Source organism: Arabidopsis lyrata (assembly GCF_000004255.2).
Source record: "Arabidopsis lyrata subsp. lyrata unplaced genomic scaffold ARALYscaffold_25, whole genome shotgun sequence".
In the NCBI taxonomy this organism is placed as follows: Eukaryota; Viridiplantae; Streptophyta; class Magnoliopsida; order Brassicales; family Brassicaceae; genus Arabidopsis; species Arabidopsis lyrata.
The window spans coordinates 1-13,888 of record NW_003302532.1 but is presented as its reverse complement, the minus strand read 5'-3'; the positions used below and the strand labels follow the sequence as shown (position 1 = coordinate 13,888).

Here is a 13,888-nt window from a genome sequence, read left to right as displayed (position 1 = left end):
CGTATTGATTCTTTATTTTAGAGATAGCCAAAATAAGCTCATATAGGCCTTGTTCTTTTAACAGTCGTGCGATTAAAATCTGCGACTTAATATTGTTTTTTTTTTTTTTTTTTTTTTTTTTTTACAGGTGAGTTTTGTAATTATGAGTAGTTTTAGGGATATATCTATAAATTAGTAAATTCCTAACAAAAATATCTACTTTTATGCTGGAGAAGAAGATAAAACTGTACAGATATGCAAATCTTTATTAAAGGCAATTCAACTTTTATAATCTAGCGACTATCGCTGATTTCAATTTAAAGCTTGGATTGTGTTGCTGTTTTTTTCCAGCGACTCCGAAATCTTCAAATTGAAGTCGCTACGACGGGAATTACAATGAGATGAAGAAGAAATGGATCGCAAGCAGATGTAGCTGCGACTCTCTCCCGAACAGGGCCATATTAAGTTTTTAAGTTTTTCTTGGATCATTTGGTTGGTTATTTAGAAATCCGAAATAACAAGATTTTTGAAACTTTAGATCGAGATCCACGTGAGATTATTTATTAGCAAAGGATTAAGCTAGATCATCGGATTCGGCTCAAGTTGAGGTCATTAGAGAGATTCATTCTCTTTATTTACTAGGTGTGGAAGAAGATGGATTTAAAGGATATCGTTGCGTTATCGGCGGTTCTTAGAATTAAGAGAATCACACTTTCTCAGGTTTAGAATTAAGAGAATCACACTTTCGACAAAGTTTATGTTTATTTCATACGGAAGTAATGGCACTAATTTAAGTAATGAGATCCATGATAGTAAAATAGAAGAGAATGGTGGGATGATGGTTATAACATTCCCTACCAGTGAGCACCCACGTCCTCTCTCAGATCCGTGGGCCCCACCATTGTCCAACGGCCGGTCCGCAACGTCCGGGAAGTTTTAAAGAGTTGTTACCGACCCTACAAATCACCACATGATCTTTTCCTGTATTTTGTCCTCTCTCACACAATTCCGACAATCACTTTCCAGAAGGTCACCCATCTTAAAACTTTCCAAGCTCAAGCACATTTAACCTTGGAGTTCTCTCAGGACAGTTGACCGAAAAGATAAGTGCACTTTGGTGATAGGTGGCCAAATCAATTCTTTTAAACCTCTCCGCATGCACCACTATATTCCTCAAACCGGGATGTTGCAATTCACCCCACTAACAGATTGCAACGTCCTTGTTGCGCACCATGACCGTCACCTCCAACGGTGTGAGCCCTCTTGACTCCACACACGTCTGGATTCGGCTCTGATACCACTTATAACATCCCGACCGCCCCTACCAGTAGGCCTGTCAATTTGAAGAAAAGCCCATCGGCCCCACCGCTACCGCCCCGCTGCGGGCGGTGCTTGTCTAAAAGTTTCAAAATGCAAAAAAGCAGGGCGGGTGTGGATTGGTTTTAGAAATTGCGGGTGTTTGCGGGTAAACCTGCGAGTCCTACGGGCTTTTCAAAAAAAAAATCTATAAATTTATCTAATATATAGTTGTAAAGTATTAAAATAATTCGTAATTGTTATGAATAATTATATGTAATATATGGATGCCCATTATATGGTTCATTAGTAGGTTCTAGAAGACTTAATCTTTAAGCTAAATCGTAATGTTGTATACCTATATATCCCTATATATTGTTGTATCTTGTACAATTGATCAATAACAAAGAGAACAATCCCTAAAACCTCTTTGTTCACAACACGTTATCAGCACGAGTTCTACCTCATTGAGTAAATCCTAGCCAACTAAGCCACCACGAAACCCTAATTGTTTGAGCTAAAAGAAATTTATGTCAAAACCCTAAGCGATGCTTGTGTCGATGGTGTCTCCGATCTAACCGTTTTTGTAATCATTGTGGAAGTCGAAACTAACACAATCAAGATTTGTCTAGGGTTTTATTTTAGGGATACGATAAACGTGAATTCTCAAAGAACAACAGAAACAATTGTAACGAAAGATGGTGTTCTTGATCTTATTGATGAAAAGAGTAGTTTTGATCGTACAAGAGTTTGATCGTAAAAGAAAAAGGTGTTTGTGCTGTAAGAGCTTTGTGTAGTGTCAATTCTTGAGACCCCTCTTCTATGAGAGCCTTGAGTCTCTTTATATAGCGATCACAAACCGCCTCTCCAGCGATATTCTCGGAAGATTTCCATTTATCTTGAAGTCGGCTAGAATATCGCGGATTAGGATAATTTCCTTATTCTTCAGGGTTTTTGGAAGTTTTCCTGATTTGAGTCGATCCTCCAAGATTCTCCCTTATCATTTCCGAGTTTATCGGAAATGATCCTTCTTTCTCGGAAATGGTGCTTTGCTTGGAAATGATACTTCGAGGGTGAGTATTTCAGTCCTTGCCTCGGGTGGCTTGGAGGATATTGACGTGATACGCGATCCTGAACCGAGGAGACTTTGAAACGAGCGGGTTCGGGTACCCTTGTTAACAGGGCTCGGGTATCCGAGGAAAAATGGCTCGGGTACCCGAAGAGGACCGGCTCGGGTACCCGAAGAGGACCGGCTCGGGTACATGAACGGAAACAGCTCGGGCATCCGAAGAAAGATGGATCGAGTCTCCGAGGAGGATCGGCTCGGGTACCAGAGCTTGCTGTCAGACCCCGAGGTGGACCTTGGGTGTTTCCTGTGGTGGATGATGCGATGCCCCGAGGTGATCTAAGAAGAGTTCCCCGAGGTACTCTAAGTCTGGCTCGGCGCCAAAGGATGGAATCCGACCCCAACAGTTAGCCCCCCAGCTCGTTAGTTTGGAGAACCAAGTGTGACGAGCTTTATGACAATTGGGCCGAGCCGTTTACTTTGGACAGTTCGGTCCTTTTAATGATGCAAAGTTTTCGGCGATTCGAATTCCTTTGTCGTTTCATCTTCTTTTGGCGTGTGACGGTTGGGATTCATTCTCGAGAAGTGGAAAGGTCCTTTGCCGATTCCCGAGATTCGTGCGGATGTGAAGTATCCTATTCGACTCGCGCGTGCCCGACGCGCCTTTGATGCGGACACGATGTATTTTATTTGGCTCGTATGTATCCGACGCGCCCTAGATCCCTATAAATATTAAGTCTCCGACTCGTTCTCTCATTTCGCAACTGCAAAGGAAAATTTTTAAGGTTCGTTCTCTTCTCTCTCTCTGATCTTGATTTCTTCCATTTTCTACTTTTTCCTTTTTACTTCCGTCGTAGCGCCGCCGTGATTAGATCTAGGTTGATTTCTCCGATCTGCCAAGTTTTGTTTTTTCGATCAACTACTTCAGTTGCCCGAGCCAGACAATGTCTCTCTCTGATTCCAGCGATTCGTCCCGAGGTGACAATCCTCTCCCTGTCTACAAGAGAAAGATGGTTTGGAGTTCTTCGAGTGACCCCGAGGCGGACATCACGCATCGGGACAGTGACGCTGAATCTTCTCACAATCAAGAATATCCGAGCCGTTTCGTGGCTCGGGAGGATGCCGCGGCAGATATTGCTCGGGAGCTTGACCTGCCGGAGGAACACGAGGAGGCACTTGTTAGGAAAAATCGTCCGCCAGCGGTTGACGAACCCGGGGGCTCTCGCTGGCAAGGTGCGCCCGAGCTGCCTTTGCTTCCCGTAAAAGCCGAGGAGGTTCAATATGATTCTGACGAGGCAGCAAGGTTGCTTCAAGCGAAAGTTGAAACTGCAAAGGGCCGGCAGAGGAAGAAACGAGCCAAAAAGGTGAGGAAACCCGACCCTCCGGGTTCGACCTTATGTACGGAAGATTCCCTTCGGGAACTTAAGGCCCGATTCGATTTTAGCGAGGGGGTCGAATTGAGGCTCTTAACTCCGAACGAGCGAGCCGACGATCCACCCGAGGGATTCTTCACCCTCTATGAAGGGTTTTTCTATCACTGTTACCTTTGGCTTCCAATCCCGAGGCCGATTTTGGCGTTTCTGTGGTCGTACAAGATTGCTTTATCTCAGATTACGACCCGAGGCCTGCGGCATCTAGTGGGGATTCTAGTTCGAGGTATTGAGACGGTCAATATCATTGACCTTAGTCACTTGAGGAATCTCCTGGAGGTTCGGCGCATACCAGGCCCTGCAGAGAGGTTTTACATATCTCCGAGGCCGAATAGGAGGGTTATAGGCGGGTTCCCGAGCAAGGATGAGAAGTATACTCATCACTTCTTCTACGTAGCTTTGGACGAGTATAGTGTCCACGAGGACTACTTAGGGAAAGTTGTTGGGAAGTGGAGAAAAATTGGTATTTACATCCTAAGTCGTACTTGCTACTTTGTTCTATTTCAACCTTTACTGACTATTCTCTTGTTCATGCAGATCGGAACCCGTCATTTCTCGAGAACGTTCATGAGGGCTTCCTAGATCTGCACGACGAACTGATAGCTCAGAAGTGCGATTGGACGAAGCATTTCTCCCGAGATAGAATTGAGAGAGCTTTGCGATTGTTGCATGGGGCTCCTTGTCGTTCGTCTTCAGAGTCTTCCGATCACCGTTTAGACCATCTCATCGAAATGCAAGGTGCTGTGCAGTCTCTAAGAGCGAGGAAAGCTGCCGAAAAGAAGACGGCTAAGGAGAGAGCGGTTTTGGAGGCGAACTTCAGACCTCCCACTTCTCCCGAGGCTAACCGCAATCCCGAGGTCGTCGATGGCGCCGAGGCGACTGATGAGGCTCGGGATGTGGCTTTGATCGTGCCTGAGGTGGCCGAACATATCTCCCCTACGACCGATGTCCCCGAGGTCGTAGGGGCTTTGGTTGCTGCTGCTCCGGTCACCGAGGCGAAATCCAAAACAACGGGAAAAAGACCCCGAGGTGACGGCTCGGGAGTTTCTAGAAGGGAGAAGAGAAGTCGTAGCAAAACTCTAGTGTACAAGGACAAGGTTGCTTCGGCGAATTTTGTTGCTTCTTGCTCGGGTCCACCACTGTCCGCTCCCGAGGCCTTGCTGGAGGCTCGAAGCTACCGCGAAACCGCTGCTGGATTTCTGAAGGTATTGATTTGTTCCAGACGTGTTTTACTATCGTTTCCATATTCGTTTGCTGATGATTCTCGTTCCATTTCAGGCCTTCCACTCGATGAATTCCATGGTTTGAGCCTATGATTCTGGAGCTCGGAAGTCCGAGCTGGCTCGCGAGAGGTCGGAGATGTCCCGAGCCGAGGTTGAGGCTAAGATTTCCGAGGCGATTGTGGCTAAACAGGAAGCCGAGGCGTTGGCCAAGGCCGAGAAGGTGGAGCGGTTGAAAGCTTCGGAGGATAGCCTGCGAACTCAGAGAAAGCTCGAGGCCGAGATTGCGCGCCTACATCGGTTATTTACCAAAAAGAAGGCTCTCCGGGAGAAGGAGATCGTCAGAGAATGGAGGGCAGCCAAGAGGGAGTTTGCCGAGAAGGTCAAGGCTATCGAGGCGAAGATGGACCAATACGGGAAGGTATCCGCGCGCTATATGTACTTGGTGCAAGCGCGGGCCAATGCCGAGTTGATAGCCGAGCTGGAGGAAGGGAAAAAGGTGGAGGATGAGAAGGCAGAGGTCCTTCAATGGACGGCTGAGTATGTGGATGCCGAGGAAGAGTACGTCCGTCTCGGGACCGAGCTGTGAGAGGACTTGAAGCTTCCTCCGGTTTCCCCAGACTCTGTTGACGATAGCTTCGGGAACCGATCGATCGAGGGTGTTGCGGCTGCAATAGGTGTTACTGACCAGACGGGTTCGAACCGAGATACCGAGGCAGCTCGAGTCTCGCCGGTTAACCAAGATTCGATCTGATCCCGAGATGTCTTTTTATCCTCTTTTGCCTTTTTGTAAGACATGCCTGGACGGCTTTATCCACTGAACATATGTTCTTTCTTTTTAAGTACTTGAATGGTCTTGTTTATCTTGAAATATTTCCGAACTAAATTCGATACCAGTGCTAAGTAACTGGGTTTAATAAATATGACTTGTTCATCGAGAAGTTAATCTTTTCCGAGCCGTTTTAACTTCCGAGCTGAGAAAACGAATTATGCACCAATGTCAATGTAATTGGGTTTTGGTAAAAATGACTTTCGGTTCAGTAGAAGTTAACTTTCAGTATTATTTTAACTTCTGAACCGTGACGATGAATAGCGTACCAGTGTTAAGGTAACTGGGTTTTTGCAAGTGGGACTAATCTTTATCGGTTGCGACCCGAGCTGATATGGTCGATTGTCAGTGCTTAGAAGCGAACTGGGGTACCAGTGTCGAAGTCAACTAGGTTTTCTGAAGACAATTTCTTTATGGCAAGATATCTCTGACCGAATTGTCTTGAATGCGTATATAGCGCGCTGTAACCGAAGCGGTGAAATGAGCTCTCTGTTCGTGGACGTGGCCATCGTCCGAACGAACTGTTAGTTTTGTGGGTCGATAAGAAGACCGTAAAGGTTCCCGAGATGAATTTCAGGATAGATGTCGAGGTGGATAAAATGTAAAACCCGAAGGGTAAAACTTAAGAGAGAATTCTGTTAAAAAGTTCAGTGGGAGTACATGTATACGGACCCACTCCCCCCCTTTTTTAATTAGGGGGGTAGCTGAACTCGTCCGAGGACGAGCTGCCTACGTACCCTTTTCAGGGATCAAGCCACCCCGTAGTTCAAGTACACGCGTACCTTAGGTTCTTAGCGATAATATTTCCTTAGATGCATAGTATTCCAGGATCTAGGTACCGCTTTTCCGTTCATGTTGATGAGTTCGTAGACGCCGGGACGGATCACCTTTGCGATCGTGTAAGGTCCTTCCCAATTTGCGCCGAGCTTACCTGCGTTCTGTTTGGCAGTATTTTGGAAAACTGTGCGCAGTACGAGATCTCCTTCGTGGAAGTGGCGATGCTTAACGTGAGAATTGTAGTACCGAGCTGCAGCATTCTGATAGTTCTACATACGGATCAAAGCCGAATCTCTTCTTTCGTCAATTAAGTCTAGTTCGTCCAGCATCATCTGAGTGTTGGAATTTTCCTGCTCGGGGAGCAAACGTCTTCTTATTCCCGGGATCTCGGCTTCGGTGGGAATCACACACTCCATACCGTAGACGAGGGCGAAAGGTGTTTCTCCCGTGGCCCGCCGCGGCGTTGTTCTGTGCGACCATAGTACTCCTTCCAATTCGTCGGCCCAGCGGCCTTTCTTTGCGTCAAGACGCTTCTTTATTCCGTCGAGAATCGTCTTGTTTTCCGCTTCCGCCTGTCCATTTCCCTGAGGATACCGAGGCGTAGACTTGCTGAGGCGAATTCCCCATTTCTCACAGAATCCTTCGAATCGAGCCAAAATGAACTGCGATCCGTTGTCTGTAACGATCTCGTAAGGTATCCCGTGGCGGCATATGATGTTCTTCCAGACGAAGTTCTCGACCTGTGCGTCTTTGATGCTGGCATAGGAGTCCGCCTCGATCCATTTGCAGAAGTAGTCTGTTAGTACAAGGACGAGTTTCTTCTGCTTGGAGTTGTGTAGAGGTCTGATAATGTCCATGGACCAGCCCATGAAGGGGTAAGGCGAGGTGATGGAAGAGAGGAGCTAGGCGGGTTGATGAATGGTTGGTGCGTGCCTCTGGCATTTGTCGCACCGTTGAGAAAACTTCTCGCAGTCTTTGACCATCGTCGGCCAAAAATATCCGTGGCGTTTGATCTTTATGGCTAGGGCTCTTCCGCCAGAGTGGTTCCCACAAGATCTGCCGTTTATTTCCTTCATGACTCTCCGAGCTTCGTTTTCTTCGACGCAGAATAGCAGAGGTCCGGAGAAACGCCATTTAAAGAGTTCTCCGTCGATCAGAGTATATCGAGCCGCTTTTGCCTTAAGCTTCCGAGCTGCCCATTTTTCAGTGGGCACTTCACCGTCGGCTATGTAACTTCGGATGGCTCCGATCCATTTGGCATCGCATCCGTATTCAGGCTCGGTTGAATCTGTAGCTTGCTGATCTAGCAGTTTGGTATCACCTTCTTCCGAATCTTCTGTCTCCCGAGCTGTTAGTACCTGATCCTTACTATTGTCTTCAATACTCGGCGTTTGGATGAACTCAACCGGTATGATTCTCTTCAGATTTGGATCGGAAGTTGAAGCGAGAGCTGCTAAGGCGTCGGCCGATGTGTTCTCGCCCCGCGAGATTCTGGTTAATTCGAACTCTCTGAACTGTTTCGCCAAGTCTTGCGTGAGAGCAAGATATGCTTCCATTTGTTCGTCACGAGCCGCGTATTCCCCATTGAATTGATTGGCCACGAGCTGGGAGTCGCAAAAGGCTCGCAACTTGTTGATCTTAAGTCCCCGAGCCAGCTTAAGTCCTGCTATCAGTGCTTCATACCCTGCCACGTTGTTAGTCGCGTCGAAATTTAGCCGAAAAGATTGTTCGAGGATCTCACCCTCTGGTGATGCTAAGCGGATTCCGACGCCAGAACCTTGTTTTGAGGATGACCCGTCGACATGGAGGATCCAAACAGCGTCGGGCGACTCTTCTCGGGCGTTTTCTATTGGCATCTCGATGATAAAGTCGGCAAGGACCTGAGACTTTGCGCACGTTTTGTTCCTGTATTCGATGTCGTACTCACTGAGTTCTACTGCCCATTTAGCCAGGCGTCCCGACTGGCTCGGACTATGCAAGATAGTTCGGAGTGATACAGGCGCCATGACGACAATTGAGTGAGATTGGAAATACGGCCGTAGCTTCCGAGCTGACATTACTACGGCGAGGGCGAGGTTTTCAGTTTGCGGATAGCGTGTTTCTGCGTCGGTGAAAGTTTGTGAGACATAGAATATTGGCTTATGCTCTCCTCTGTCTTCTCTAACGATGACTCCGCTTATTGTTGTATCTGAGACGGCGATGTACAGGAACAACGATTCGTCTGGGACTGGTTTTGCTAACACCGGTGGATTAGCCAGATACTTCTTTAGTTCCTGGAAAGCTTCTTCGCAGCGATCGGTCCATTCGAACTTCTTGTTTCCACGCAGAGTATCATAGAAAGGCAGGCATTTATCGGTTGAACGAGAGATGAATCGGTTCAGGGCTGCAACTCTCCCGGTGAGGCGTTGAACTTCTCGCTTGTTCTGCGGCGAGGGCATGTTTAGTAAAGCATCGATTTGCTTTGGATTCGCCTCGATGCCTCGGTGTGTTACGAGATATCCAAGGAATTCCCCTGATTTTACCGCGAAACGACATTTTGCCGGGTTGAGCTTCATGTTGTGTTTATTAAGCTGGCGAAAAAAGTCGCGTAGATGAGCTATGTGGTCGTTTTCTTCGAGGGATTTGACCAGCATGTCGTCGATATAAACTTCCATCGTTTTCCCGAGCTGCTCGGAGAACATCCTGTTGACGAGCTATTGATACGTTGCGCCAGCGTTCTTGAGTCCGAAGGGCATGACTTTGTAGCAGTAGATACCTCGGTCTGTGATAAATGCTGTCTTCTCGCTATCGTCGGGGTGCATGAGAATCTGATTGTATCTTGCGAAAGCGTCCATGAACGATAGCAACCTATTTCCCGTAGTTGCTTCCACTAAGCGATCGATATGTGGGAGCGGAAAGCTGTCTTTAGGGCAGGCTTTGTTCAGGTCGGTGAAGTCGACGCAGACTCTCCACTTACCGTTCTTCTTTTTTACCATGAAAGGATTCGCTAACCAGTCTGGATATCTTGCTTCGGAGATCGAGTCGATCTTTAGGAGCTTTTCTACTTCGGCATTCACGGCGTCTGCGCGATCCCGACCTAATTTTCTTCGCTTCTGCTTGATGGGCTTGAAAGATGGGTCAACATTCAGCTCGTGGCAGATTACGTCGATGCTTACTCCAGGTAGATCTTCAGCCGACCAGGCGAATGTATTGATGTTCTCCTTGAGAAATGAGATGAGCTCGGTCTTAATTTCCTCGGTTATGTCGCTGCCGATTTCCACGCATCGCTCAGGCCGTTCCTCTTCGAGGCTGATGGAGATTACAGGATCCGAGGTAGGCTTCTTCTCCTCGCGTGCCTCCTCGATCTGTAATTGCTATAACTGTTTAGATATAGCCTTCTCTTCGTTCCGGCCAAGTTTCGATTTTTTGTGGTCAGCTTCAGCCTTCGCTTCAGTGACCGGGTTTCGGAGTTTGTGTGCTACCATGAAGCACATCCGTGAATTTTTCTGACTTCCCCAGATCGCTTTCACGCCATTGGGGGTCGGGAATTTGACACAGAGATGATACGTTGATGCGACAGCTCGCATTAGATTTAGCCACGGCGTTCCCATTATGACGTTGTAGATGGTAGGTTGATCGGTGACCGAGAAGTTGACTATCTTTGTCACCCTGCCGGCTCGGACTGGTAATTGGATGGTTCCAAGCGTCATCAAAGTTTCCCCTGAAAATCCAAGGACAGGCCTTGGGGTCGGAGTTACCTGTGACATATCGATGTTCATCTGTCGGAGCGTCTCGCGGAAGATCACGTCGATGGTACTGCCGGTGTCGATCAATACTCGGTAAATGTCATGGTCTCCTATCGCTAATGTGATGACGAGTGGATCGTTATGAGGCATATCGAGCCTGTTCGTCTCGCTTTCCTCGAATGCGATCACGTCGTTAGGTCGATCGAAGGGTCTTGTCCAGTTGCTAGGCGCCTCGGGTCGGCGTTGATACACTTTGATTGCCGCTACGGTGTCAGGGCAGTACGGCGATCCACCCATTATGGTGAGAACCTTTTGCCGCTTACCATCTCGGTCTTCGTCTTGCGTCCCCCGGGTTCTTTTCTGAGACTCCTGGTTCCTTGGCTCGGGGTCTCTTCCTGGGTTGGTCTATTCGGGCTCTGGCTATGGCTCGAGGTCCTTAAGCGAGACGTTCGTCCCGAGCTCTCCCGCTAGGAATTTGGCTGCTAACTTAGCGCCGAGGCTCCGGTATCCCGAGGTATGGTGGCCGAAGATTTTCTGGTGTTCGCAATATTCTTGATCATTGCTCGGTGGTTGATCCCTTGTCCAGGTGAAGGATTCTCTTCCTCGCCCATGGCCTCGGGGCGTGTCAATCTGGTAGTTATGGTATCCCGAGAAATTGCGCCCTTCGTGATGCGTATACGTCCCTCTCTCACGCGTCTTCTTCTGGACCGGAGGTGTTGCTTGGATCTTCTCGGCTCGGAGCGTCTGCTTCGTTGGCTCATGCTTCTTTGCTAGCAGCGCCATCTCTTCTTCATGGGCGACAAAATCCGAGGCTCGGTGCAGCGCGTCGCGAATTGTTGTTGGTTTAGACAGGTTCAATTCTTTCCTGAATTCTGACTTGTACCAGAGAGCTTTCTTCAAAGCCGAAAGGGCGGCTACGTCTGTGATTCCTTCGACCTTGGCTAGCGTCAATTTGAAAGTTGTGAGGAAATCTCTTAACGGCTTGGTGGGTTGTTGAGACAGAGACCACAGATCTACGTCGGAGGTTCCGGGGTCGATGAGCACGGAGTATTGCTTGAGGAAAAGTGTCGACAGCTCGTCGAAGCTGTCAATCGAGTTTCGTTCCAATCTTGAAAACCACTCTAATGCAGGTCCCTTGAGGTGTTCCACGAATAGTAAGCATAGACCAGCATCCTTCTCCCCGGGCTTGAACCTGGCTCGGGCCACGGATATCACGAATGATTTAATGTGACCCTTCGGGTCGGTTGATCCGTTATAAGAGTCGATTTTGAACTTCCCCAGATTGGACATCGTCGTTTCGGAAATTCTTTTGGTGAAAGGCGTATTCCGAGATTCTTCTAAAATTCGGTCAATGTTAGGTGCAGAGGATGAAACGCTATGTATCTGGTTTGAGCTTCATATCAACTTCCGCCTTGGCTAGGGAGGCTCGGATCTTCCTGAGCTCGTCTTCTCTTTCGGATTCTTCGGCCCATCTTATGTTTTCCTCAGTTTCTTCGTCATCTGTGAGATTAGTTCGCTCGGCAGAGTTAGCTCCGGCTCGGGTACGCTCGTCATGCAAATCATCCGGCTCGTTCGTCAGGTCCACTGCGTCTGGCTCGGTGGGATCATCCTGATTCTCGCGTCTGGCAGGGTCGGCTCGGGTTGCGACTCTGGTGTTGTCGGTTGGTGTCGCGAACGTGAGTCTTGTTGGATTGAGACTAGGCATGTCCCTCCGGGCTCGTGGCGGCCGAGTCTGGAAACGCGTGGTTTTTTGTTGCCCACGGGTTGCGATTTCGTTGATTTGCTGCGCCTAGGTTTTGCTAACTTTCTCTTGTTCGTCAGCCTTCTTCTGGAATTGAACCATCATTTTCTTCAGTTCAGTTAGGGCCGCTGTAATCGTCGGATCAGCTTGAGGATTTTGAGAGTTCGGAGCATTGGGGTTCCCTCCCCCGGCTGGCGGTATCTGACAATCGTCTTCGTTCACCATTCTCTCGGGTATTCGAGTCTTGCGTTCTTAGGGCAAGAGAATTCTAAAGTAATCCCCACAGACGGCGCCAAACTGTGGAAGTCGAAACTAACACAATCAAGATTTTTCTAGGGTTTTATTTTAGGGATACGATAAACGTGAATTCTCAAAGAACAACAGAAACAATTGTAACCAAAGATGGTGTTCTTGATCTTATTGATGAAAAGAGTAGTTTTGATCGTACAAGAGTTTGATCGTAAAAGAAAAAGGTGTTTGTGCTGTAAAAGCTTTGTGTAGTGTCAATTCTTGAGACCCCCCTTCTATGAGAGCCTTGAGTCTCTTTATATAGGGATCACAAACCGCCTCTCCAGCGATATTCTCGGAAGATTTCCATTTATCTTGAAGTCGGCTAGAATATCGCGGATTAGGATAATTTCCTTATTCTTCAGGTGTTTTGGTAGGTTTCCTGTTTTGAGTCGATCCTCCTAGATTCTCCCTTATCAGTTCCGTGTTTATCGGATATGATCCTTCTTTCTTGGATTGGGTGCTTTGCCTTGTTATGTATTCTTCGAGGGTGAGTATTTCAGTCCTTGCCTCGGGTGGCTTGGAGGATATTGACGTGATATGCGATCCCGTACCGAGGAGACTTTGTTACGAGCGGGTTCGGGTACCCTTGTTGATAGAGCTCGGGTATCCGAGGAGAAATGGCTCGGGTACCTGAAGAGGACCGGCTCGGGTACATGATCGGAAACAGCTCGGGCATCCGAAGAAAGATGGATCGGGTCTCCGAGGAGGATCGGCTCAGGTACCAGAGAGCTTGCTGTCAGACCCCGAGGTGGACCTTGGGTGTTTTCTGAGGTGGATGATGCGATGCCCCGAGGTGATCTAAGAAGAGTTCCCCGAGGTACTCTAAGTCTGGCTCGGCGCCAAAGGATGGAATCCGACCCCAACAATCATCGAGATAAGTATTCATAATTATATACTTATAGCACCATGCTTTTGTTATAACATGGGATAAATAATTCATAAATATAGAATTCATGCTATATTTAATCGATTTCTTAATTCCATTATATTCATCATGTCTCGTCAATTTCTAGTTCATAGATTATTGTTAGTTTGCTTATTGTCTGTTTGTAAACATGATTTTATTATATAAACTGACGCTTATTATATAAACTGACGCAAGCTTATTATTTGTACGCTGTGCATATATTTCTTTGCTCACCAAGAACATGCTTTAATTAATTATTCGTGGTGCTAATCCAATTATAGCAAAGAGATTCGTTTGTTATCACTTATTACTTTATTGTTTATGTTATCGTATCATAAACATGGTCTGATTATGATTTATTGCTTCAGTTGCTTTATTCGATGTTTGTTATTAACAAATTTATATGATGGATATTTACTATCCATTTTTTTATTATTTGGTTTACCTAGTACGATAGTTTGAGTTTGTTTGGTAAGCGGAGATCGATATGATATTTGTTTCATTATCATGATCTATTAGAGTGTTTCATTGTTTTGGTATTCTCTTAATTCATGACATGAATAATTTATATTTTATAATTTTTGGTTTCAAAAGTAAATTTACTTAATGGATTAGTTTTATTATTTA

At 46.9% G+C, this 13,888-nt stretch overlaps 1 protein-coding gene across 1 annotated transcript; it reads left to right on the top strand.

The window, feature by feature from the left end:
- The first annotated feature begins 4,502 nt into the window (after nucleotides 1-4,502).
- Nucleotides 4,503-5,580, top strand: LOC110226793 (uncharacterized protein At3g60930, chloroplastic-like). The gene is made up of 2 exons (XM_021019493.1): nucleotides 4,503-4,976; nucleotides 5,104-5,580. The coding sequence occupies exons 1-2, from the start codon at nucleotides 4,503-4,505 to the stop codon at nucleotides 5,578-5,580; spliced, it is 951 nt and encodes a 316-aa protein (XP_020875152.1).
- The last annotated feature ends 8,308 nt before the right edge of the window (nucleotides 5,581-13,888 follow it).